Genomic DNA, 26,983 nt, shown 5'->3' with positions numbered 1-26,983 from the left:
TTCCTATTAACCTAAGTGGTAGTAGCTTTAATTCTTTTTAACAAAAATTATAATGATTTTTAGGCAAAAATCGGCAACCCTTCCACCGATTCTCGCCAAATTCAATACCAACCTACCTTTAATGATACTCTATCTATAAAAAAAAATTAGCTCAATATCTCAAAATTTGCGGAAATTAGAGCAATTACGTAGATTTTTTTAGACAGAAATCGGTAATCCCTTTATTATTAGGAATTTTTTGAATTCTATTATATTCCTCAGTTTTTTCTATTTCATATATAATACTTCAGACAGTGGCTATGTATGGATATACTTAGATCATTGTCGGTACTTCGATAGGGAGCAGGAAATTCAAAGCTTATGTTGTTTGAATAAACACACCTCTTTTGTATTTATTCAATTACTAAGAATAGTAAGAATTCGTGAATTAATATAAAAAATACAATAAGACATAAAAATTAAAAATCCTTTCATTTATTAATTTATTTTAAACTGACAATGAGTATTTATATATCTTTGGAAACTATCACATTTTAGTTTTAACTTGTAACACAGCCTCTGGCTGGAGATCCGAAATACCGTACTTTAGTGACTGTACTTTAGTGACAATATACTTATTCAAATGTTTAAATGACATATTTAACTATAATGTAAGAATAAAAATCTAGTCAAACTTAAAATTATAGGCTCTGCATAAATAAAATTTAAAATACTGTTAATTTAATAACAGTTTCAATGAAAATTAAAGAAAACCATTTTGTTCCTTTTACATGAAAAGCAAAGTTAATATAAAACATAAAAAAGAAAACTTGAAAATGTTACAAATCCTATATAAAATTATTGCACAATCTGATTATGAGACAGAAAAAGCAGCGTATTGCCGTTTCAGCTCCTGCACTACAGATCATCCTCTGAAACGCAATCTGAGTTACACTCAGACTCATCAGAGAATTCAACAGGCAACTCAGCTTCACTGTTACAGAAATCAGCTAAAGGTGGAACTGGCGGGAGCATCTCATTTTCAATAAAAAAATCCTTAAGATTCAATTGCTTACTGCCCTTGGCAGGTCTCTCTTCCGCATTTAACATATTTAAGTTCCATTTAACAGCTACAAGTTTCTCCACCCTCTCGTTCAGCAAGCGGTTTCTCTTGTTAGTGTGAGTATTTTCATAGGCTGACCAGACTCGCTCACACGAAGATGACGTTGGGGGAATTTTATGTGAACTAACTGCTATTGGTGTTAAGCTTTCGGTGCTGCATAGTCCTTCCCACCAGATTGCAGGCTCTTAGTTGTGCGGCTACCCATATATCCACTTGCTTGCCATGCTGATCAAATTTTTCGAGCCAATGCTTCTGTTTAGAACGGAACTCTGCTAAATTTGAAAGCACCTGGCCAGTTTCAAGTTGTAAGTATTTACACTGTTTTGCAATAAACTCTACAGCTTTAGTTTCTTGGCTCTTACCAAGAACTGAATCTTTGTATTCTGGATGAAGCAAGTTTGCAGCCATGTGAATAGGTTGACAGATAAACTTAATACGGTTGATTATGGCTGCCTTAATATATTCTACATTTGCATAATGTATGAGCGGCCACTCATCAAGAACATCATTTGTTCTCTTTCTAATGAATCCTAATAACTGTGGGACTTCTGCTAAAGTAGCAAAGTCAGACTCTAAAATATAAATTGATATTGCTATAGGTTTCAGCAGGTTACGTAGAGCTTCAATCTGTGGCCAAGTATTCTCATCCAAAACAGCTTCTCTTATCTTTCTGTTTGGTCTCACAGCTTCATCAATGATAGTAGACTGAAATGCCCTCTTATTTTTCAGTATACTTTCACACATAATGTAAGCACCAGACCATCTAGTCTTGCAGGGAATCTTTAAGGTTACAGGTTCTATCCCAGAGTTTCTTTTGCTTTTGAGTAAATACTGCTAAATTAACATGCGAATACCTCACATATTTAATAACTTTCTTCAGTGTTTTGATAAGACCTTTTAAAAAATCCAATCTTGTAATATCACAAATAAGAAGATTCAGGCCATGAGCAGCACAGCCAAAGCAGTTGATGTGAGGATAGACTTCACGCACCAGTTTCCACGCAGCCTTCATATTGGCAGCATTGTCTGTGACAAGTGCCATAAACTTTTTGGGACCAACTTCAATTAATATTTTCTTGATTTCTCCACATATAAACTCTGCGGTTTCTCTTTTTTCCTTGGGCTGAATCGCTTTGTAAAAAACAGGCTTAGGAGTATGAATGACAAAGTTTACTATTCCTTCTCCTCTTATATTAGTCCAGCCATCGGTGCTTAGGGAAAGGGATTTTGAGCTCTCAATTTCATAATCACGTTTAGATATAACACGATGGTATTCTGCATTAAGTAATGGGTTTGAGACTGAATATCGCGATGGAGGCTGATAGGCTGGCCTCAGTGCTTTGAAAAACATAAGCCAATGTTTGTTTTCCACTATAGAAAAAGAAACTCCACTAGAAATGATAGCTCTTACAAGCAGCTCATCTATCTTTTCCTGATCACTTGAGGTCATCTTGTCAGTAAACATTTCTAAAGAGCCCCATATTCTTTTTCTTTTTTGAGGTGTCTGTAATGCAGACACGTGGGGCGCAGACACTTGAGGGACAGACAAATGAGGCTCAGAGACAGAAGGTTCATCTACATTAATTTCCTCCAAAATTACTTCATTTATTGACTCCTCCTAAGCAGATATCTTTTTCTTGATATCATTTTTCTTGATTGGGAATACTTTTACAGCTTTACATCAAGTGTAATCTCATTTTGGTCGCATTGTAAAAAGTCCAGGTATTCTTGCAATAACGGCACTCACAAGAGATAATACGTTTCTTGTCCTCTGGACGCCCTTTGACAATTTTGAAATGAGACTGTAGATCCTGATCAATAGGCCTCATCCTCATCTAGATCTTTGAAAAGTAAATCAATAAGAGGTTAAGTACCCTTAACCTAAAAAAATGATAGGACCGATGTATTCTTTAAGCCAACTGCCAAATTGAATCTTGGAATGAATATTCCTTCCTAATACATTACAGACTATTATAAAACAGAAAGAGAACAAGTTGAGGCAAAATATTACTTACTCAAGTATTTAAGATAGTCTGTAAATATAAGAATTGACTTAAGAACAGTAAGAACAAGCCTTAGTGCGTACTTAGTGTGCACTGTGCACTAGTGCAGTAGTGCAAGCGCCCGAATTCGCTATATTAAGCACCGCAACAACGTTTTCGCCTCGATATTTAAAGTTATAAAGACAAAAGATATTAAATAATACCGAAAACCGAAATAACGTAGATATTGAATATTAAGGGGATCCTGCAGCCGTATGATTTACCGACATTATCGTTTTTAGATGGATCTTTTAATTAGCTTTATAGAATTGCAAAAATCTTTTACAGAATTAAAGTCCGCACAAAAATCTAAGGTGCCAAACGCAATTTTATATTAAAAACACCAAAAAATTAAAAATATTACTTATTTGGGCACATACACAGCTGTCACCTGACGACAATATTTGCTTAAAACAAAAATTCTGCAGTTTATACATACATAATGTTTATCATCCACCCTTGGGAAAACATGTAGGAATAATATCGTGTAAGTAGAAGTAAGATTCAATGCGTACAAAAAAAGATCCATCTAAAAATTATTTTAGTAATGCAAATACGGATGCAGGATGACAAGAAGAGCAGCAACAGTAGTTGCCGGATCTTGCGTCAGATGGTGAGCAATCGAACAAAGACAGATGTCATTTCGTTAGACGAAGACAGATATAGGGAAAGCAAAATTAGAAAGGTTGACATTATCGACATCGAGGAAGTTCGCCTGTCACTGCAGGATCCCCTTAAGAAAAATAATTCTATATCTTTTTTCAGAATTTTTTGTAAAAAAACCGTTTTTTACCGTAAAAAACTGGTTTTTTACTCCGAAGGATAAAAAACCTGTTTTTTTCATCTCTAATGTCAATTGTGTTCTCGTCGAGTTTGTGAATGAACATAATAAACTCGCGGTTGGATACCGAATTTGGTTTGTCGATAAGGATCTCATCGAAAATAATGACAATTTAGATAAAGTTATAAGGGACGAAATTACAACACAAATCTTATGGCCAAATTGCGATGTAAAGAGTGCAAGTGCGATGAAAAAAATTATTAAAAATCTCAAGGATGATGACTGGACTAAGCATGCAGTGAAAGTACATAGTTATGGTGGTATGTAATATTTATATATATTAATAAGAGTTTCTCTTATATTCATCTCCCTTAAAAATATATTCTGTATAATATTATGGGGGGGCCATTTCATGCCAAATCAGATGACATTTTACAATCAAGTTGTTAATTATTTTGTATAACATCAAAGTCCCACCTGCAAAATTTTGAAAAAAAATCTGTATATTTTAATACATCGAATTATAAAAATCAAATATATTTTTTTTTAGAGTGGGCATTCCATAATTTTTGTATACTCAATTTAATTTAAAAGAAAGTAATTTTTATAACTTATAAATAATCCACATACCTTTGAAATTCAGAAGAAAATCAACAAGGTTTCTTACAGACTAAAATATTTTAAAGAAATGTTTCCCATATTTTTCAAACATTTTTTTGAAGAAAAACTTTTCTTTTTAAGGAATTGGATTTTTTCTATTTGCCTAAAACTTCTCCTTCTCCTTTAATTATCTTTTGCTTTGCGAGACATGAGCGAACAGAAAATTAATACCCGAGGAAAATAAATCAAATTATATATTATATGGTTATTTTCAGGTTGGACCTTAATGTATGACACGATGTCCAATATCGAAAAATTCGACATTGCAATGCCAAGTAAAGAAGACAGGAAACTTCTAATGCAAAGGAATAAATCTAATAATGAAGAAAACATCAAAAAATTATCCCAAAAAAATTCGAACAAGGTACACAATTTCTTCGTAAACCGTATAACGTTCTCTCATTTTCCGTAACCCGGCAAAGAAATATGTTTGCAGCAGGAGTCCTTAATTTATTAACTTTAATATTACTGCAATTACAAACAATACTATTTGCACTTGTAATTGCATGTATAATAAATGCTGAATACATTCAACATTTTAAATATTAAAATGTGTCTATACGGTACCGTTCAAAAGTCTGACATCACCTATCAAGAACATTCAGAAACTTCAAACATCAGTAGTTCAATCTATATATATACTAGCTGACCCGGCGAACTTCGTACCGCCTAACAGTCAATAAATGTAGTGATACCTTTTAACTAAACTTAATTTATGATTTTAATTAACGTAAGAAAATGAATACAAAAAATTTATTAAGTTCAATAGTTCATTAGGATAATATATATAAAGAAAAAAAAATTCAATAAAAGTACAAAAATCAAGTATTTCAATGGCGTGTCGGCAAGACATTTGCTTTGATGAAGCTATGTATTTTGCTGCATGGGTTACACTTGGGTTGATTCTCTTCAGTGAAGCACCTTGTGATATACGATATTTTTCGTTTTGTTATCAGGCGCAAGAACAAATAAAGCGGATGGTTTGCCGACACGTGAACATGCCACGTACAATTGACCATGAGAAAAACATGCATTTTCTAAATTCAGACCACAAACACTCAAGGATTGGCCTTGTGATTTGTTAATCGTCATGGTGAATGCAAGACGAATCGGAAATTGAATTCGTTTAAACTCAAAGGGCATATCGGTTGGGATCATCGGAATCCTCGGAATGAGAACTTCCTCACCTTTGAATTTTCCTTTGAGTATCGTCGCGTGAATCACATTGATCATCAGTTTTCTTATCACCAAACGCGTTCCATTGCATAGTTTTGGTTGGTTTAGATTTCGAAGCATGATGACTACCGAGCCAACCTTTAGTTGTAAATTGTGCGGTGGTAAGCCAGGCACATCCAAGGAGTTTAAAAATTCAGTTGGATAGTTGGTGGCTTCGTCTTCGTTTGTTACACAATCAATAGATTTGAATGAATGCAGAGTACCAACGATTTGATTCTGAATTACAAAGTTTAAGTCATCCACATCTTTATTCTTAGCCGCTAAAATTGCTCGCTCACTCAACCATTCGTTATTTTTGTGGTTAGCAATGATGTTCGGGAATACTTTGTTGATGAGCTCGTCTTTCGATGAGACAAAATTGCAAAAATTCGGAGGAAATGAAATCAATCCGCTCGATTCGTCGACAGGAACACGGCCATTACCAATAGTCAGCAATTGTTTGGAGAAATCTTGAGCAGATGGATCGTTCAGCAATGTAACTCTCATATTTGCTGCCAGCTGAAGTTTCTTCACATAGCACCACAGATTTGATGCTTTGAGGCAAGCGTTTATTTCATCGGCAGCAGTCGATCTTGGAATGACTGGCAGTGTTTGGCGGAAATCGCCAGACAGTAAAATCATTGCGCCTCCAAAACAACTGTAGTCATTACGCAGATCTTTCAATGTTCGGTCAAGTGCTTCTAATGCGTATTTATGCGCCATTGTGCATTCGTCCCAGATGATGATTTTAGACGCTACTAAAACTTTGGCCATTGCGGAGTGTTTCGCAATGTTACATGTCGGTTGTTCAATAGTTTGAAGGTTTAACGGCAATTTTAACGCTGAATGAGCCGTACGGCATCCTTCTAACAATGTGGCCGCTATTCCAGAAGAAGCAACTGCTACCGCAATGTCGGATCTCGCACGAACAGTGGCCAAAATCAATGACATGAGAAATGTCTTCCCAGTTCCACCGGGGGCATCCAGGAAAAATAAGCCACTATTTTCATCATCAATTGCCTTCATTAATGTATCATAGACTTCCTTCTGTTGGGGGTTCAATAGGGGTACATTCGTTCGAACTGATTGGTCTAATTCATGTCGATCATATTCACGTTTACGCTCCAATTCTCGATTAAATGCGTCATTCATTCCACGATCTGGCGCTGGCATTCCTAACCTGACTAACAAACTGCCGCACATGAGGTAACACATGTCTTCGATCAAGAGCAAAGCCTGGTTATGCATCTCCTCATTCGCCTCAAGATCTGGATTTCTTGAACTGACACGAATTCAATGTAAAATGTCTTCTGACATGTTATCCTTGTATTTGTTCCACAAGTCACGTGGATTCGATGGGAAGCATGTCGAAATGATGATAGCAAATAATGTACGTATCTGACTTGGAGATGCAGAAATAATTGCTTCAGCGATTGCCGTGTCCCAATGAGTATCGTTTTCAAGCAAATTGAGCTTTTGACATGCAGCACGAAATGTTGGGCACACTATACCATTAACAGTTCGTAGTGATTCAAATGATGTTGGTCCACGAACATTCACCAGCAACAACCGCAAATAGAAGCATTCATCATTCTTCGGATGAACTGTGTAAATACGACCAAGAGCATCAGTAAAACGCACATCCGGATGACCAGGAACCGCATCGCCTTGCTTCCGACGTTGAAATTTTTTCGATGAAGCGTTCCAAGTGTAATAACGTGGCATCTCCGAGTAAAGCAACGTTCGTGCAAACGGATCGCTTTGACAAATCGCAAAGAAACTGGTCAATGTTGTCGCTGGAGGTGTTTCAGCACGTTGAGCAACATTCGACGCGGTGAAATATACTCGTTGACCATTCTCCAGATGCACCGCCAAATGTACAACAGTGGAATGACGTTCGTGAATAGGGAATGAGAATATACGCCAAATCGCCTCATTGCAGTTCACATATCGACCAACTTGATAACGCATAATTTCATCGTTGGTATTGGAGGTTTGGATGCCAAAAACCGCCATATCGCTGCCTTTCGTGACATATTTGCAGATGTATTTGATCGACTTCACCGAATTGCAATACTCAACGTTGCAATGTGTCTTGAATGTTTTGGAAAGAAGTGGCGAATATGGAACAATCCAACTGTTGTCGACCACGAAATCGTTTCCTTTCACTTTCGTTGTGATAGTTCGACCGTTATCATCGGGTGATCGACGCCGATACAGTGGATAACCATCGTTGCCAGTGATGGTCTCCGTCGTCGACTGTCGTGGATAACGTTTGGAACACTTGCCGTCGACCATGCACGGTGATTGGGGGTTGATGGCGCTACACGGTCCATGAATCATATTCGTAATTACAACATCATATAAGTCTAGATCGGTTTCAGGATCAGGAATCTCGGCACATATGATATCATCTATTTGATCTGGTCGAATTCTTTCGACTAACCAAATAAGAATATGTGCATGCGGCAAGCCTCGTTTTTGCCATTCGATTGAATACATCCAGCATCGAGTATCCCCAAAGACGCGTTGCTTAACAATGTAGTTCATCAGCGACCTGATTTTTTGCTTGAAGACACGTGCGGTGATGTCGTGCCGATCATTTGATGTTTGTCCGGGAAGCAGCATTTGAACAATTTCTATCCATTTCGGATTACACGTAAAGGTAATGAATAGATCTGGCCGACCGTAATGACGAACATATGTCATTGCATCTTGCGCATATTCATGCATATGACGCGGGCTACCTGTGTACGTCGCCGGTAGAATAGTCAAACGACCAACATTAGCTGCATCTCCTTCGGTGCTAATTGCATCGCGTAAATGGATATACTCCTCCGAACGCAGTTTGGCTTGATTAAACCGAATAAAATTTAGGCGCTCCGTTTCGATTTTGACGTACATGTCGACGCAATATTGCTGAAGCAATCGACGAAATCGCAGCAAATAGTTGTCAGCATTTTGACGAATCATCAAACGATATGCGTAATAATTCATCGAGCTAACCTTCTTGGTAGTTTCCTCACCTAAAATAAAAACAGTAAAATTAGTATCTTAGAAGTAAAACTTACGTCCATATTCCATGAAAGGGTGAACAGAACCGTGTGATCACTAAATCCCCGAAGGTCATTTTTAGCATATTTAAAAAGGGTTAAGATAAATGATTTAAGATTGGTTGCCAGCCCTTTGCCCAATATTCTCCAAACAAACAGCCCCTAATCCCTTAGTCGACTCTTACGACTTCCTGAGAAATTAGTAGTGGTTCTTTTTTTTTGAAAACCAAAACTAAACCGAGCAAAATTTATGTCATGTTGAAATAAAAACTATGATATTAATACTCACCATTCAATGGATTTATCATCTTGATATTGAAGTGATATCCATCGTCTCCTTGCCAAAACATCAGCGGGTATTGCAACGTGTCATATGAACGGTGTGTTTCATATATTTGTTGCAGTTGCCCAGTATCGCGACGTGTAAGCACAATATCGCGTGTTTCCAAGTTTTCACCAACAATCAGGATTGCAACTTCATCTATTGTTGGAGCATTAAATCTGCGTTCGTGTGTTCCAGCTGGTCGTTTATCCGCTCTGATCACGACTTTGTAGTCATCATTTGGCATGCGCTCCAACGCAGTCTTGAACAGCCTGACCAATGCATGATGTTCATGAAGTAGTTGCTGCAGATCATGAAGAATTACTCTTTTCATTTCTGTATTGATCTCTTGACGCCGATCAAGTTGTTCCTCCATATTGCCCATGAAGTATATTTGTAAGAATTTATGCTGTGCATCTTCAACAGGTTGCAGTGATCCAATTCGATGGTGAATCTGGCCTTGAATCTATAAAGTCGAAAGCGAAGTTAGTATTACTGATTTATAATCAAAAATTTTTTTTAAATGTTAGCATGCCTTATTTATTTTAGAGACAAATACAGAGACCTAACAAACAACATTTGAGCAAATTTTTTTGTCTTAAATCTTATCTTTTAAAAAAAATGAACATTTACTCTCTTCAACATAAATTACCTTGAATGTCGGATTAAATCCATGTTCTACGATAATGTCTGCCCCAAATAAAGTCATTTGAAAACAGCCATTGTATTTTTGAGTATTCGCTAAAAAATGTCGTGATTCTGGTGTTTCGCCACGAAGCAATGAATGCAATGGCTCAGGTGGCGGAGTCAATAATGGCAATTTCACTTTGCCATTAAGGCAACACAATCCAGGCGTTTCTCCAGCAAACTTCAATGCGCCACAATGCCCACAAACAACGTCCATTGAACCAATGCGAACGAAAGGATGCGAACTGTAATCAATTGTGCAATCGTATAGAAACGCTGCTCGATTCAAATCAACACTTGAAGCATTTCTTCTTGCACGTCGAAGATTATCTCGTTGTTGATCTGTGCGATAAGCTCGACGATTTCTCATTGCCAACCGAGCCGTTTCACGGGCTGCCTCTCTTTGCTCTTGTGAAGCACGTGCTCCTTTAGAAGCACGAAGTCGAGCCATACTAACGCGGCGCTCTTCTCGTGCGATTTCTCGTTCTTCTTCAGTGGATTGATTCGCAATGTTACGAAGCCTAATTGCATTACGGCTTTGTTGGGAAAGATTAGACTTTCTGGGTCGCGGCATTTTTAATAATAACTCGCACAATAAGTATTAATAACACTCGCACAAAACAAACAAATCGACCGGTAACCTTTCGCGATTTACAGCTTATATACTGACAGGCAGCGGCAATGGAATGTTCCGAGAATTTCTCATACATTCTGTGTTTATATACATCTCTCTATACATCTCATACATCTCTATTTTTTTGTTTACATTTCGATTCGAGTCCTCCCTCCCTTTCTCCGGCGAACTTCGTACCGCCTAACAGTCAATGAATGTAGTGATACCTTTTAGCTAAACTTAATTTATGATTTTAATTAACGTAATAAAATGAATACAAAAAATTTATTAAGTTCAATAGTTCATTTAGGATTTGGCTCGCGGCCTAGCTTGCCCCCCCCCCCCCCGGTCGTCGGACCGAGCGACCGCAAAAAATTTCCCGTTCGCCCCGGTAACGAAAAATCGCCCCGGTAACGAAAAACTATACACTCTATATGCTAAGCCGGAAAATTCTACCCCTATTTCATATGGTCTTAATACAAAATCTGTCCAGCCGTTCTTGAGTTATAAATGGTGTAACTAACCCGACTTTGTTTTATATATATATATATATATATATATATATATATATATATATATTATATATATATCACTCAATGGGAATTTAGAAATTCGACCCCTAACGGGGTGAAAAGGGGTAAAACGTGTTTTCACGGATTCCTCAATATCTCTTAGGACCGATGATATGTCGACTTGGTTTATGCTTACAAAGGTTACCCATACAAGTGCTTAAAAACATAATTTTGCCGTAATCATCTATCTATCTTCTATCTACCTATCTATCTATATATATATATAATCGAATGTTCCGACTGACTCATCAACGCCCAGCCCAAACCCTTAAACCTAGAAACATGAAATTCGGGGAGTATATTCCTTCCATGACGTAAGCACCCACTAAGAAGGGATTTTTAGAAATTCGACTCCTAACGGGGTGAAAAGGAGTAAAATGTGTGTTACCGTAGCGAAGCACGGGTATCAAGCTAGTCTATATATCTATATACTAGGTGCGCAACTAAGTTTCCGGGTTTTTTTAATCAATAAAAAATGAAAAATTTCAAAAAAAAAAGCAACAAGCACAGTAACAACTGTGCCGCAGTCAACACGTAGAACTACGTCTATTAGAATAGAACATATATGGAAGAGGCATTCAACATCAAGTCTGTGTCCGACATCGTGCAAGAAAGAAACGTTAATTGTGCGAGATTCATCCATTCATTTATTCATTTATTTATTTATTAAATTGCAAAAACATTTAACTTACATCGAGAGCTTTCAAAAACTATATAATAAAGTATATTTTTCTTTAATACTTTTCAAGAAGGTTTAAAAAATCGGTATCGAAAAATTAACCCCAAAAACATTTAGCTTACATCAAAAGCTTTCAAAAACTATATAATAAAGTATATTTTTCTTTAATACTTTTCGAGAATTAATTCAAAGCTTTCCAATATTAGATTCACCCATTCATTCATTCATTTATTTATTTATTAAATCCATTCATCCATTCATCCATTCACCCATTCATCCATTTACCCATTCATCCATTTACCCATTCATCCATTTACCCATTCATCCATTCATCCATTCATCCATTTATTTATTCATTTATTTATTTATTAAATCCATTCACCCATTCATTCATTCATCCATTCATCGATTCATTCATTCATTTATTTATTAAATCAATTCATTTATTCACCCATTCATCCATTCACCCATTCATCTATTAATCCATTCATTTATTTATTTATTAAATCCATTTATCCATTCACCCATTCATCCATTCATCCATTCATTTATTCATTCATTCATTTATACATTTATTTATTTATTAAATCCATTCATCCATTCATCCATTCATTCATTTATTTATTAAATCCATTCATCCATTCACCCATTCATCCATTCACCCATTCATCCATTCATCCATTCATCCATTCATTTATTCATTCATTCATTCATCCATTCATCCATTCATCCATTCATCCATTAATCCATTTATCCATTCATCCATTCATCCATTTATCCATTCATCCATTCATCCATTCATCCATTCATTCATTTATTTATTAAATCCATTCATCCATTCACCCATTCATCCATTCATCCATTCATTTATTCATTCATTCATTCATCCATTCATCCATTTATCCATTCATCCATTTATCCATTCATCCATTTATCCATTCATCCATTCATCCATTCATTCATTTATTTATTAAATCCATTCATCCATTCACCCATTCATCCATTCATCGATTCATTCATTCATTTATTTATTAAATCAATTCATCCATTCACCCATTCATCCATTCACCCATTCATCCATTCACCCATTCATCCATTAATCCATTCATTCATTTATTTATTAAATCCATTCATCCATTCACCCATTCATCCATTCATCCATTCATTCATTTATTTATTAAATCCATTCACCCATTCATCCATTCACCCATTCATCCATTCATCCATTCATCCATTCATTTATTCATTCATTCATTCATCCATTCATCCATTAATCCATTTATCCATTCATCCATTTATCCATTCATCCATTCATCCATTCATCCATTCATCCATTCATCCATTCATCCATTCATTCATTCATCCATTCATTTATTCATTCATCCATTCATCCATTCATTCATTTATTTATTAAATCCATTCATCCATTCACCCATTCATCCATTCATCGATTCATTCATTCATTTATTTATTAAATCAATTCATCCATTCACCCATTCATCCATTCACCCATTCATCCATTCACCCATTCATCCATTAATCCATTCATTCATTTATTTATTAAATCCATTCATCCATTCACCCATTCATCCATTCATCCATTCATTCATTTATTTATTAAATCCATTCACCCATTCATCCATTCACCCATTCATCCATTCATCCATTCATCCATTCATTTATTCATTCATTCATTCATCCATTCATCCATTAATCCATTTATCCATTCATCCATTTATCCATTCATCCATTCATCCATTCATCCATTCATCCATTCATTCATTTATTTATTAAATCCATTCATCCATTCACCCATTCATCCATTCATCCATTCATCCATTCATTTATTCATTCATTCATTCATCCATTCATCCATTCATCCATTTATCCATTCATCCATTTAACCATTCATCCATTCATCCATTCATTCATTTATTTATTAAATCCATTCATCCATTCACCCATTCATTCATTCATTCATTCATCCATTCATTTATTCATTCATTCATTCATTTATTTATTTATTTATTAAATCCATTCACCCATTCATCCATTCATCCATTCACCCATTTATTAATTCATTTATTTATTTATTTATTAAATCCATTCATCCATTTATTCATTCATTTATTTATTTATTAAATTGCGAAAACATTTAGCTTACATTGAGAGCTTTCAAAAACTATATAATAAAGTATATTTTCCTTTAATATTTTTCGAGAAAAAACGTTGCAAGAAAAACGTTGCAAGAAAACGTTGCAAAAAAACGTTGCATCTGTGCCTGAATTTACCCCCCCTTACTGTCGACAAAGACGTAGTTCTACGTCAAAAAATGGTTTATTCAAAGTATCGTCCCTCGCTAGCTATACATTTTCGCCATCTCTCTGGCAATACATGAATACCGCGACAATAAAACGACGCGTCTTTGGACCGAAACCATTCATCCAACCAATTTTGCACTTCTTCGAAATTGGTCAAGTGTAGCCCAGCCAAGCCATGCGCCATCGACCGGAACAAGTGATAATCGGAAGGCGCCAGGTCTGGCGAATACGGCGGGTGCGGTAGCAGATCCCATTTCAGCGTTTTGATGGTGTCCTGGACGATGGAACTGCGATGGCACGGAGCGTTGTCGTGCTGCAATATTACTCGTTCGTGTCTCGTGTCCCATTCTGGCCGTTTTTCGAGCAATGTATGGTTTAAATTGATCAGTTGTTGTCGGTAGCGATGCCCATTGACAGTTTCGCCCGGTTTCAGCAGCTCATAGTACACGATTCCTTTCTGGTCCCACCAAACGCAGAGCATTGTCTTCTTTCCAAAACGATTTGGCCGTGCCGTCGATGTTGATTCTTCACCAGGTGAAAGCCACGATTTTTTGCGTTTGGGATTCTCTAAATATATCCACTTCTCATCGCCAGTAACAATTTGATGAAGAAAACTCTTTCTTTCATGCCGCAAAAGCAAAATTTCGGAAGTGGCTCTTCGATTTTCCATCTGTCTCTCAGTCAACTCATGCGGCACCCATTTTCCTTTCTTTTGAATTTTTCCCATGGCATGTAAATGTTTGGAAATACCTTGGTGAGTCATGTTTAATGCCTCCGCAAGTTGATCTTGTGTATGCAATTGTTTTTGGTCTTCCGGAGCGCTCCTTGTCCTCAGTGTCGAAATCGCCACTTCTGAAGCGTTTAAACCAATCTTCACAGTGTTGCGGCCCCAATTAGTATTACGAAATAGATTAAGAAATACTGTTTAAAGAAAAGAAAGTAATAATAAAGAAGAAAGACCGAGAATAACAATAAGGAACGCGACCGCGAAAGTCCGATAGAATTACGCAAGCCGAATCAGAACGAGAGGAGTTGCGCGATCGGCCCACATACGACCGAGCAACTCAGCGATAACGAAGGACAGGACGAGGATACAAAAGGAAGCGACAAAAGGAGACGACAGGGCAATGTGAGTCAGGGAGCAGACCAGTAACGGGCATCAAACGCGAATAACGGTTGTAACGCAGAGTGACTATTAAAAGTTATCCTTTATTCAAAAAGTGCTATTTAATTCCATCGACCCCGTATCCTCCGTGGACCAAAAGAATCCAAGTGACCCCTCGCAAAAAGGGGGCACAACAAATGGTGGCAGCGGTGGGATCCATTGGCAGGAAGACGGGAACGACAGCTGAAAAAGAAAAACAAGTGAATCAGTGAGGCAGTGCAACATCCTCAACGGAGACACGGCAGCCAGATTCAAAAGCAGCGGACAACACGGTAGCGGCCGACGAGGGACAAGCAAGCAGCGTAACCCGAGACGGCACCGACCTACCTCAACGAGGGCTCACCGAGTGATAAAGCGGCACGAGCACCGACCAGCAACATGCGACTAGCGACCGTAATGTAAGTCGATTAAGCAAATTATGTAAAACGCAATTACCGTAGATGTCGGAAAACGAAAATCCACCTGCGGAACTAAACCAATCGTGGCTCCATAGCGGGACGTCACGACGAGCGCGTAGAAATAGACCGTTAAGCCCCGTGCAAACGACCGAAGAAGTCGTAAGCGATAATCGCGAAACCGTGCGTAGAAATTTAGACGCGTACTACTCAAGCGAAAGCGAATCGGAACCGGAATTACACCCGAACAGCGTAATCGAACGCGAACAATTCGACGATTCCGTTGTAATTTTAGACGCGAGAGTAATAGGACAAAATAACTGCCCCGACGAAGATAGACTCCACCCCTCACACGCGCACACACAATCCGAAGACGCGGACAGTACGACCAGTAGGCTAACACACAGACGAGAGTTTTCATTAACCTCGTATGATAGCAGCGTATTTAATCCGCACGAGTATTATTCTGCCTCGAGAAACGTGAACGTACTCGAGATGGCGGAAGCAACTAATAGCAACCACGACGCGAATAACGTAAATGACAACGCGCCGATAACTCCAGAAGACGTAGACGCAGAAATCAACCGCCTTAATAGAGTGTTATCTCAGAGGAGAACACCGGCGAATAATCGTAACCGAATTCCCGGATTACAACCGGACGATAGAGATGCCATTCTCGACGAGATATTAAATGGAATCCGCAACTTACAAGACCGCGTAAATCAACTAGAAACGGCGAATCCTGAACGCCGCGAATTTGTCGCGAGACGCGAGCCAAGTAACCTCCCGTTCGAAGTAACGTACGGACGAACGTCGTACGATATCCGGAACCAAGCGGAACGCGCTATCGGATATCTACGCTTAAAAGAGGCACGAGATATGATACCCGAGTTCAACGGATCCTCGAGTAAGTTACAAGAATTCTTAAGCGCCGCGTCATATGCAATAAAAAACATAAATCCTATGGAAGAAGGAACGCTATTAGAAGCAGTATTATGCGCAAAGCTAAAAGGAAGAGCGATGATAGATTTTCAAACGCGAGAAATAAGAGATTTCGCACAACTAAAGAAAGAATTAGAAGTTTGCTATCTGAGCCGCAAAAGCACAACACACTTACAACTAGAGTTCAATACACTCAAGCAAAAACCCGGAGAAAATGCAAGAGCATTCGGATTAAGAGCAGATAAACTAGCAATGGAGCTATACGACTCCATGATAGAGGGAAGAAACCACACGATAGAAAGCAAGCGAACTATATTAGAAACAATTCAACAACAGGCATTACAGAATTTCCAATTAGGATTGAGAGACGAGATCAAGTTACTTGTCCGAGCTCAACATTTCGCAACCTTGCAAGAAGCGATTGCCGGAGCAAGCGCCGAAGAAAAAGTAAACGGGCCAAGTGGAATTCCGCCGCGTCCCAAAAATAATTATGCATACTTGCCGCAACCGCGCGATAACCGAGCGATATTACAATGCCAAAAATGCGGAAAATACGGGCATCACGGAAGGGAATGTCGTACCAGTAGATACGCGAACCGTTTCCCCTTACCGAAACCCGATAGGACACCCCGCGTAAACGCGATAGATAAAGTCTGCAATTATTGTAAGAAAGCAGGACACATGCGCGAAGAATGTTGGCTGTTAAATGGTCGACCAAATAAAGAAAGAACAAACCACCACAAACTTAATAATCCGAGAGGACAAAACAAAAACTTTCATCCGAAAACGAACGGACCGAGAAAAAAAGACAGCAATTCAGCCGCGAATAGCGATGAAGAAGACAAAGAGGACACAAAGCACCGCCGACCGGCATTAGAGTATCAGGTGACACACATGACGAACAAGCCGCGGAAGCATGCAGGACTGGACTTAATCACTCTGCCCATGCGAGAAGCGAAGCGCGAAAAAATAAATTTACTGTTTGATACCGGAGCGGCCGTATCAATAATAAAAGTAAAACAGTTGAAAGGCGAAACAATGATAGAAGAGGATAAAATGGCCCTTACCGGAGTAACAGGTCACAAAGCCCATACGATTGGAAAATTTACAGCGACTATAGATTTGAAAGATAGAAAGATCAAGCACACGATATATGTCGTCAAGGATGATTTTTCGATTGAATACGACGGGATACTAGGCGTAGATTTTATAAAGAAGCATCAAGCGTCATATAGTTACGAGTCAAGCTCAATACGCATAGGGAAAAGCATATTAAAATTATATCCGTATAAGAAAATGGTTTTAAAACCGCGAAGCGAGACAATAGTACAAGTCGCGACCGATAAAAATTCACTAGGAATAATACAGGCAGAAGAGACAATGCCAGGAGTGTTCATAGGAAATTGCCTAGTGATGCCAGAAAACTTTCTATGTCCAGCAAGCATATTGAATACGACTGAGAAGACAGTCGAAATGCTAATGCCGCAAGTGACATTAGAGGAGTTAGAGCAAGAAGAAGCAGAAGAGATAGAAGTAAACCAAGTAAACAAGGCAGAAGAAACAGTGCCGCGTAGCGAAAGAGTCGAAAAATTGATACGCACGCAACACTTAAATGAAGAAGAAAAGAAAGCCATTATGGAAATTTGCAGAGATTACAGCGATGTATTGCATGTGGAAGGAGAGCCACTGACATGCACTGATATCGTCGCGCATAAGATTACCACGAAGGCGGGCAGCGTACCGGTCAACGTCCGACCGTACCGCTTGCCAGAAAAGCACAAGGAAGAAGTAAATAGACAAGTGAAAGAGATGTTAAAAAACGGAATAATTAAACCTAGCACGAGCCCGTGGAATGCGCCGTTGCTAGTAGTACCGAAAAAAAGAGACGCATCAGGAAAATTAAAACTGAGAGTGGTAATAGATTTTCGGTTTGTAAACGATCTAACGGAGGGAGATTCCTTCCCGTTGCCAAACATAACCGATATCCTTGACCAACTGGGAAAAGCAAAATATTTTACCACGCTAGACCTCGCCTCGGGATATCATCAAATCCCGATGGAAGAAGAAGATAAAGAAAAAACAGCGTTCTCTACACAATACGGACATTACGAGCATAATCGAATGCCTTTTGGACTGAAAAATGCCCCAGCGACATTTCAACGAGCAATAATAGCCGTTCTAGCAGGACTAGTAGGATTACAATGCTTAGTATATCTAGACGATATAATAATATACGGAACAAGTTTACAAGAGCACAATAAAAGGTTAATAGAAGTACTAAAAAGACTGAGAAAGTACAATTTGAAATTACAGCCCGATAAATGCGAATTCCTTCGGAAAGAAGTGACGTATCTCGGACATGTAATAACAGAAAACGGAATCTCGCCAGATCCTTCAAAACTAGAAGCAGTAAAAAGCTTCCCGACACCAACAAAGGTAAAAGACATCCAGGCTTTCGTAGGATTAGCCGGATATTACCGAAGATTTATTAAAGATTTCTCAGCAATCGCCAAGCCACTCACAAAAATGACCAGAAAGGAGATCAAATTCGAGTGGAACGCAGAACAACAAAACGCATTTAAAATACTTAAAGAAAAATTAACTACAGCACCGGTATTAAAATACCCGGACTTCTCCCAAGAATTTGTAGTGACGACCGACGCGTCAGACTACGCAATCGGAGCCATACTGTCACAGGGAAAGATAGGTCAAGATCAACCCGTGGCGTATGCGAGCAGAGTACTGTCAAAGGCCGAGCAAAATTACAACACTACTGAGAAAGAATTATTAGCGATAGTATGGGCGGTGAAACACTTCCGACCATACGTTTATGGAACAAAATTTACTATAGTGACAGACCATAAATCATTGGTTTGGCTATTTAACGTAAAAGACCCCGGATCCCGATTAATCCGATGGAGGTTAAAATTAGAGGAATACGACTACACTATCGTACACAAGGCCGGTCAAGAGAATAGAAACGCCGATGCGCTGAGTCGACATGTGCCGACAGATATCAACAAGATAGAGAAGGAAGAGAACAACGAAGAGGAGAGCGAAAGAAAATACACAGAAGAAGCGAAGCAACGTATATTATACGAATACCATGATGCACCTGTAGGAGGACATCAAGGTGTGGAACGCACCATAAACCGAATAAGGTTGACGCATAATTGGAGAGGATTAACTCGAGACGTCGAAGAGTACATTAATAAATGCGAATTGTGTCAGAAGAACAAATTATCGCGGAAAAATAAAGCACCCTTAGTAATCACAGACACCGCAGACAGACCATTCGAAAAATGTGCTCTAGATATAGTAGGACCACTGACGGTGACCGAAAACGGAAATAAATATATCCTCACGTTTCAGGATAATTTATCAAAATTCAGTAAAGCGATACCCGTACCTAATCAAGAAGCGAATACAATCGCGAAAGAATTTGTCACAAAGATCATCTTTGAATACGGTATCCCCGACAAAGTACTGACAGACCGAGGAACGAATTTCCTTAGCGAGATATTTAAAAGCACGTGTAAATTATTGAAGATCGAAAAAATTCGAACAACGGCGTACCATCCTGAGAGCAATGGAGCATTAGAACGCTCTCATAGGACGTTAGCAGAATACTTGAGACATTATATTAACGCGGACCAGACAGACTGGGACGAATGGACGCCATACGCAATGTTCGCGTACAACACGACGCCACACACGGCGACCGGGTTTACACCCTTTGAATTGGTATACGGGCACCGAGCGACACTACCGACGGCACTGTCGCAACCACCAAAACCAACGTACACTTATGACGATTACGCGCAAGAGCTGAAAGAAAAATTAAGAGCGACACAAAGAGTTGCAAAGGAACATTTGCGGAACGAAAAATCTAAGGCCAAGGAGACGTATGATAAGAAGACAAAAGAAATCAATTTCCGAGTGGGAGACAAAGTTCTCTTGCACGACGAAACGGTGCGTAGAGGGAGATCGAAAAAATTAGAATCCCCGTGGATAGGACCGTACGAAGTAATTGAAAAACACTCAGACGTCAATTACACGATCAAAAAGGGACGGAAAACCACGCGAGTACACGTAAACCGATTAAAGCCCTTTATAGAACAGTAAAAAGCGCAAAAGAGCAAGCAATAGAAAGTAGGCGATAGAAAGTAGACGAGATTAAAAAAGTAAGATAAATAAAATAATAAGTACCTACCGAACATCAAGCACGGCGAACCATCCGCACCACCCGTCGACCGGTGGCCACATCCACCGAGACTTCCAAGGGCATGATGGGCACCCATGTGCCCGGAGGTGTTAATAACACTTCCACGTAGGAGGGAGGGGGCGACGTCGGCCCCGAACCTAAATTCGCAGCCACCCGCGCACTAGGCGCACGAGGCGCGACACTCACGCTCACGGCGCCCGCACGAGCGGCGCGTAGCCAATGGCCAATTTTGATGGAGCAAAATAGAGGTCACACCGTATGCACCTCATTTTAGATGGTACCACAAATCAGCGCAACGAATAATGTGCTCAGATCTAAGCGTCAAGAGCGACTAAACGCGCAACAAAAAGAATGCAAGGAGACAGTAGAATAAAGCCAAGAGAAAAATTCAGAGAAAAGTAACATGAGTCCCTATCTTACAGGACGCTGATCGTCGTCCAGCACTTCGCGAAAAAAGCGGAACCTGAGACAGCACCATCGTACAAGATACGACAATTCAGCAGCGAGCCGGGAATATACTTCGAGAGAACCGGACAATTACAACAGGTAGAAGCTACATAGAAATTAGCGATCAAAATAGACATAGCAACCCTAGGAAACAGATATCACCAACTACAAGCGTTCCTACAGCAAACCGAAGCATTGTGCGAAACGATACTCGCAATGGACACGCAGCAGATGTGCAAAAATATTCTCCATACGATAGAGAAAGATAATGAAAAATTAACGCGTATTACTATAACCCGAACATTTATACGATAATCAAATTTCCCGTGGTAGCATACCCCGTGTATGAAATAATAAAAACGACACCACTACCTATCCACAACCACGCGAATATTTTTACATTTTTAAGGATTACTCACAACATTTTAGCGATAGACAAAGAAAATCATAATTATATAACATTAGAGGAGCGCGATTTAGATAAGTGTAGAAGAAACGGAGTAAAATACGTATGTAACCAGATTTACCGATATATTTTATAAAAGCCGACGCACCATGCGAGGTGCAAGTCTATGTAAAAACGCCAGGGTACGTAAACACCTGCGAAAAACGCCAGATACTATCTAATGTAACCCTATGGATAACAGTAAGCGAACCACAAACGTGGCTGTTCTCGACGCCGAAGAAACAAAAGCTAACGATCCAATGTAACGACCAGGCGGAACAGAAAGTAGAAATCGAACGAACAGGAAAACTAAGTATAAACGAAAATTGTAAACTAACCACACCCGACGTTATTATAAAAACAAAAAGACAAACAACGATGAAACAAATAGAAGTGCACTTAGCAGATTTTAACCTAACACTAACAAACGAAAATAAAAATACTAACGAACAAGCGAAAAAAGAAATTAGACTAGAACCTGTAATTAGAAATCCGAACGAATTAATGGAATTAAGCCTAGACATAAGCGACATAAATAAAGAGTTGGAAAAACCCCAAGACACCCTAATAAAAAATCCCTACATCATATACCCCGTAGGATCGACACTCACGATAATAATAATACTAAGCGTAATAGGAATAAGTATCTATATAACAAAAAGAAACAAGAAACGAGCAAGAGCCCAACCGCACATACAGGGCGACCCAGCGATATTATACTAGAAAATAAGAAAAATGTAAACCATAAAGAAAATAAACCACCCTAATAGAAATAGGAGTAGGATATAAGCAACAAAACATTGTCTCAGACCGTAGTTTCCTTCTCTCAAAGGGGGAGGGATGTTGCGGCCCCAATTAGTATTACGAAATAGATTAAGAAATACTGTTCAAAGAAAAGAAAGTAATAATAAAGAAGAAAGACCGAGAATAACAATAAGGAACGCGACCGCGAAAGTCCGATAGAAATACGCAAGCCGAATCAGAACGAGAGGAGTTGCGCGATCGGCCCACATACGACCGAGCAACTCAGCGATAACGAAGGACAGGACGAGGATACAAAAGGAAGCGACAAAAGGAGACGACAGGGCAATGTGAGTCAGGGAGCAGACCAGTAACGGGCATCAAACGCGAATAACGGTTGTAACGCAGAGTGACTATTAAAAGTTATCCTTTATTCAAAAAGTGCTATTTAATTCCATCGACCCCGTATCCTCCGTGGACCAAAAGAATCCAAGTGACCCCTCGCAAAAAGGGGGCACAACAACAGGTAGTTTTCGATGGTGCATGTTCGCCGTAGGCCTCCTCAAGCAAACGACGTGCTTCAGCTGCATTTTTTTTCAAGTTAAAGCAGAAAAGCAAAGCTTCCCGCAAATGCTGTTTATTTGGCACAAAACTCGACATGTCCGTTGTTACAAAAAATATTTTTGCATTGCGATATGTGTTTATATAACGACTGGTTATTGTTAACAGATGTCCAAGCTATAACTTCAGACAACTTCAGACATGTAAGTCGAGTACATGTGTTATTGGTGCCATCTATGTGTGAAACCCGGAAACTTAGTTGCGCACCTAGATATATATATATATATATATAATTCAATGTTACGATTGATTCATCAACGCCCAGCTCAAACCTCTAAACCTAGAAACATGAAATTCGAGGAGTATATTCCTTCCATGGCGTAAGCACTCACTAAAAAGGGATTTTTAGAAATTCGACCCCTAAGGGGGTGAAAGGGGGTAAAATGTGTTTTCACGACTTTCTCAATATCTCTTAGGCCCGATGAGATATCGACTTGGTTTTTGCTTACAAAGGTTACCCATACAAGTGGTTAAAAACATAATTCAAGATTTTGTCCTAATCATCTATCTATCTTCTATCTTTATCTATATATATATATAATTGAATGTTCCGACTGACTCATCAACGCCCAGCCCAAACCCTTAAACCTAGAAACATGAAATTTGGAGAGTATATTCCTTCCATGACGTAAGTACCCACTAAGAAGGGATTTTTAGAAATTCGACTCCTAACGGGGTAAAATGTGTGTTACCGTAGCGAAGCACGGGTATCAAGCTAGTTATCGTATAGAAATAAGTAAAGGCAAATAGCAAATTTCAAATTAAATTTTTATATTACAACTATAAGTCTTTTGATAAAATAAGACAATAAATAGATAACTGCGAGGTGCAACTTTCTGAATTGAAAAAGTTAAATATGTGAAAAAAGTGAAAGAAAACAAAAAATGAAAATAAAGCTGAAAGAATAAACTTTCAAATGCTTTTTACAATTTTCATCTTTAATCACTTTCACAAAAACGGAAGCTATTTGATACAAAACAAAAATATGCAAAATACTACATTAGTACATTAGTACTACAAATTGAATGTAGTTCAAAGAGAAAATGATATAATATCTACATGATTACAGCGCGACAAAAAAAGCTCAATCTTCTTTTCAATTTGCATTTTTTTTCATTTGTACCATATATGATAATCGGGCGCTGAGCTACTGATGTTTGAAATTAGCGAATGCTTTTAGCAGGTGATCTCAGACTTTTGAGCAGTACTGTATAATAGACACATTCTAAAAAAATAATCATGAAACTAATCTCACTTTCATATAAATGGGCTATGCGTCGGCCCTGCTTCAATTCATAATATACAAATACTTGATATAATTTCAAATACGCAGGAGAAACGCACAACCCATGATGTAATAAATGCCTCTAAAGAAAGGGCGAAAAGTATTTTAAAGGAAACTCAACAAGCTGATAGAAAGAGAACCCGCTTTGATGTAAGTGACCTACATATTTTATCTGTAATCAACGATGTAATTAGAAGTTAAATGTAATGTTAAATTTTTCCCATTTTTAGTGGTCCAAATATGTGGATGGAGACACATAATCGGATTCTGAAAATTACGAACCTATGGAAAAAAAAACAAAAAGTGTCCTCGAAGACAAGATATGAACATTACAAATAGAAAATAAGGAGCTGAAAAACAAATTAAAATTATATTAACCCTAAGAGCACAGTTGACGGAAAGTCGACGGCAAGTCGACTTTTATAAGTCGACTTCTAGTCGACTTCTAAAAATGGCGGAAAGTCGACTAAAAGTCGACTTCTAAATAGTCGACTTATAAAAATGGCGGAAAGTCGACTAAAAGTCGACTTCTAAATAGTCGACTTATAAAAAGACGGAAAACAGTCAAGCGGCGCGTCTTGCATCATCAATATGGCGGCGAATCTCGAGGAGGCTGGAGGAGCAGAGCTTACGCGAGTGCGAGGAATACGTGCCGCGAGACAGGACACGATAAGACGTCGTAAAGCGCCGCGCTATCAACCACCGCCACGAAACGTCGTCGTCGTCGTCATTCACAGTCCTCGTCATCATTGTCTTCCCGTTGACTTCCTCGATTAGATCAGAATACTGGAATTTGACTGTATGTACGTTGCAATATGTTTGAGATGGTTATCTACAACAAAAATTGTTACAGAATGCCGTTACCAACCGACATGGAAGCGAAATTGCTGCGCCAGATAGTTCTTGCAGGTATGGCGGATCTAAAAGAGAATCAGGATAAGGCCAAGTGGAAACATGCTTACAGGTTAGGTATGGTGTGTTATTAATTATCATCGATAATTAAGACCTATTGAATGCGACCTCTCCATTCTGAACCATCTTTCAGAACACCAGAAATGGAGGAACTTGTGTTCATGCATTCTTTGTGTGTTCTACGGAAAATCAGTCCGGAATAGGTAGTTTATAAAGAGGTGTACGAAACGAATAAGATGTACATGCGAGGTGTCACGGCGATAGAACCCGAATGATTGCCGAAATTCGCTCCCATGCTATGCATCTTAGTGAACCATTGGTTGATCCACCGCCAAGGTATTTTTATCACAATTGTTGCTTTATAATGTTTTTCCTACTTATTTATAAAGATATTAATCTTTATTATAATCGAATATTATTCTCATTTATAGATATAATCAAGGAACCGGGAAGATTATTTGCCGCGTGTCTGGTACATTCGGAAAGGCCGGATGGGCACTACCATCGATGGATATAGAGCATCCGTGGACGGTGTCAAGTGGTTCGCGTATTTCTTCTTGGAGGGTCAAGTGTGCCCTAAGCTGAAACGATTTGTCCCGTCGCTGCTGACGACACCTGGGAGCATCACCAAGTCATGGGCCAGGTAAATCGTTAAGGCTCAGACACAATGACAAAAATAAGGAATAAGATAAAGGAATAAGGAATAAGGGAATTTCGCATCTCACTTCAGTACACGTACATTAAAGTGAGATGCAACATGCCTTATTCCTTATTCCTTTATCTTATTCCTTATTCCACTCATTGTGACTGAGCCTTTATTCTATCTCCTTTCGATTTCACGTTGATTCATCGAATAGATTACATCAATTCAATACGATTTTTTCAGGTTGATACCACGCACTCAAGCAATAGTAGTACAAACGCTGCAGTCGCAGGGAGTCGTGTCCAAAGACAAACTGCTAGAAATCTGGGGTTCGGATAAAAAATGTGAGATTTTAATTTATAAAATAATATTTAGATATTATCATAGACTTCTATACAATACTAGACCGCTGACAGGCATCTCGGCCGTGATGCTTGCCGCCATGTTGATTTTAGTCAAGATATGCTATAGGTACTACAGATTCTATACAAGTGGTTTTATACAAGATTTCTATACAATAGTCTGGCATATACAGAATGTCCAAAAGAAAGGGTTTAATACTACAGGAGTAGTGGTTCGATTTCGGCATCCAAGTACGCTACTCGTCGAAGATATGACTTACAAACTTATTGATAACATGTACCAATATTTAACACAAAAACATTCGCCTGCTTCGTTATGTACTGTAATAACGAATGCAGATAAACGCACATCATGAGCAACTGAACATCCGATAGTGACTTATTGTTAATTCAATATGGCCGCACCCTTCACTAACACTTGCACCTCGCACTCGCATCAGCTTTTCGGCAGTGCGTCCATAGATGTTAGTGGTCTAGTATAAAAGTCTGTGGATATTATATATTTATAATTTTAGTTCTGTTGTCAGCTTACCAGAAGTGGCTGCCGGAATCCGCGCACGCAGAAGTGGCACAGATATGGCCGCCTTTGTAATTAAGAATAAAACATTAGGATTGTAATTATACAGTTTTTTAGATAATTAAATTATTTTATATATGAAAAAAATCGAAATGCATCAGTTTTAGCCCTCCAGCAAGGGGTCGATTGTGTATCTTGAAATAATGAGGTAAAAATTACAAAAGTGAAAAAATTCA

At 38.6% G+C, this 26,983-nt stretch overlaps 1 protein-coding gene across 6 annotated transcripts; it reads left to right on the top strand.

Moving 5' to 3' along the window:
* The first annotated feature begins 852 nt into the window (after nucleotides 1–852).
* Nucleotides 853–26,983, top strand: LOC139785869 (probable ATP-dependent RNA helicase DHX37). Of its 6 annotated transcripts, none has more exons than XR_011722108.1 (9): nucleotides 853–4,245; nucleotides 4,801–4,949; nucleotides 24,362–24,463; nucleotides 24,544–25,112; nucleotides 25,167–25,282; nucleotides 25,359–25,561; nucleotides 25,657–25,868; nucleotides 26,112–26,212; nucleotides 26,758–26,983. XR_011722108.1 is itself a non-coding variant. In XM_071725038.1 (6 exons), exons 4-6 carry the CDS (start codon nucleotides 25,717–25,719, stop codon nucleotides 26,820–26,822), a joined length of 318 nt encoding a protein of 105 aa, XP_071581139.1. In that variant the 5' UTR covers nucleotides 24,733–25,112; nucleotides 25,167–25,282; nucleotides 25,359–25,561; nucleotides 25,657–25,716; the 3' UTR covers nucleotides 26,823–26,983. The 6 variants fall into 6 exon arrangements, 2 of the variants coding, with proteins under 2 accessions (XP_071581139.1, XP_071581138.1); XR_011722107.1 differs by having other exon boundaries at nucleotides 26,746–26,983; XR_011722110.1 differs by having other exon boundaries at nucleotides 4,231–4,245; nucleotides 25,167–25,277; nucleotides 26,746–26,983.

The sequence above is a fragment of the Temnothorax nylanderi genome, unplaced genomic scaffold (genome assembly GCF_030848795.1).
Source record: "Temnothorax nylanderi isolate EJ_2023f unplaced genomic scaffold, tnyl_v1.0 TNYL_tig0906_pilon, whole genome shotgun sequence".
Taxonomy (NCBI): domain Eukaryota; kingdom Metazoa; phylum Arthropoda; class Insecta; order Hymenoptera; family Formicidae; genus Temnothorax; species Temnothorax nylanderi.
Note: the sequence above shows the minus strand (reverse complement) of the source record. Positions and strands in the feature narration are given on the sequence as shown.

Excerpts from the sequence above, each read along its gene's own strand:
- LOC139785869 (XM_071725037.1), top strand. The coding sequence starts at position 25,717 with ATGGGCACTACCATCGATGGATATAGAGCATCCGTGGACGGTGTCAAG. Across the intron at positions 25,869-26,111 it reads ATCACCAAGTCATGGGCCAG|GTTGATACCACGCACTCAAG; the intron begins GTAAATCGTTAA and ends CGATTTTTTCAG. Across the intron at positions 26,213-26,745 it reads CTGGGGTTCGGATAAAAAAT|TTCTGTTGTCAGCTTACCAG; the intron begins GTGAGATTTTAA and ends TTATAATTTTAG.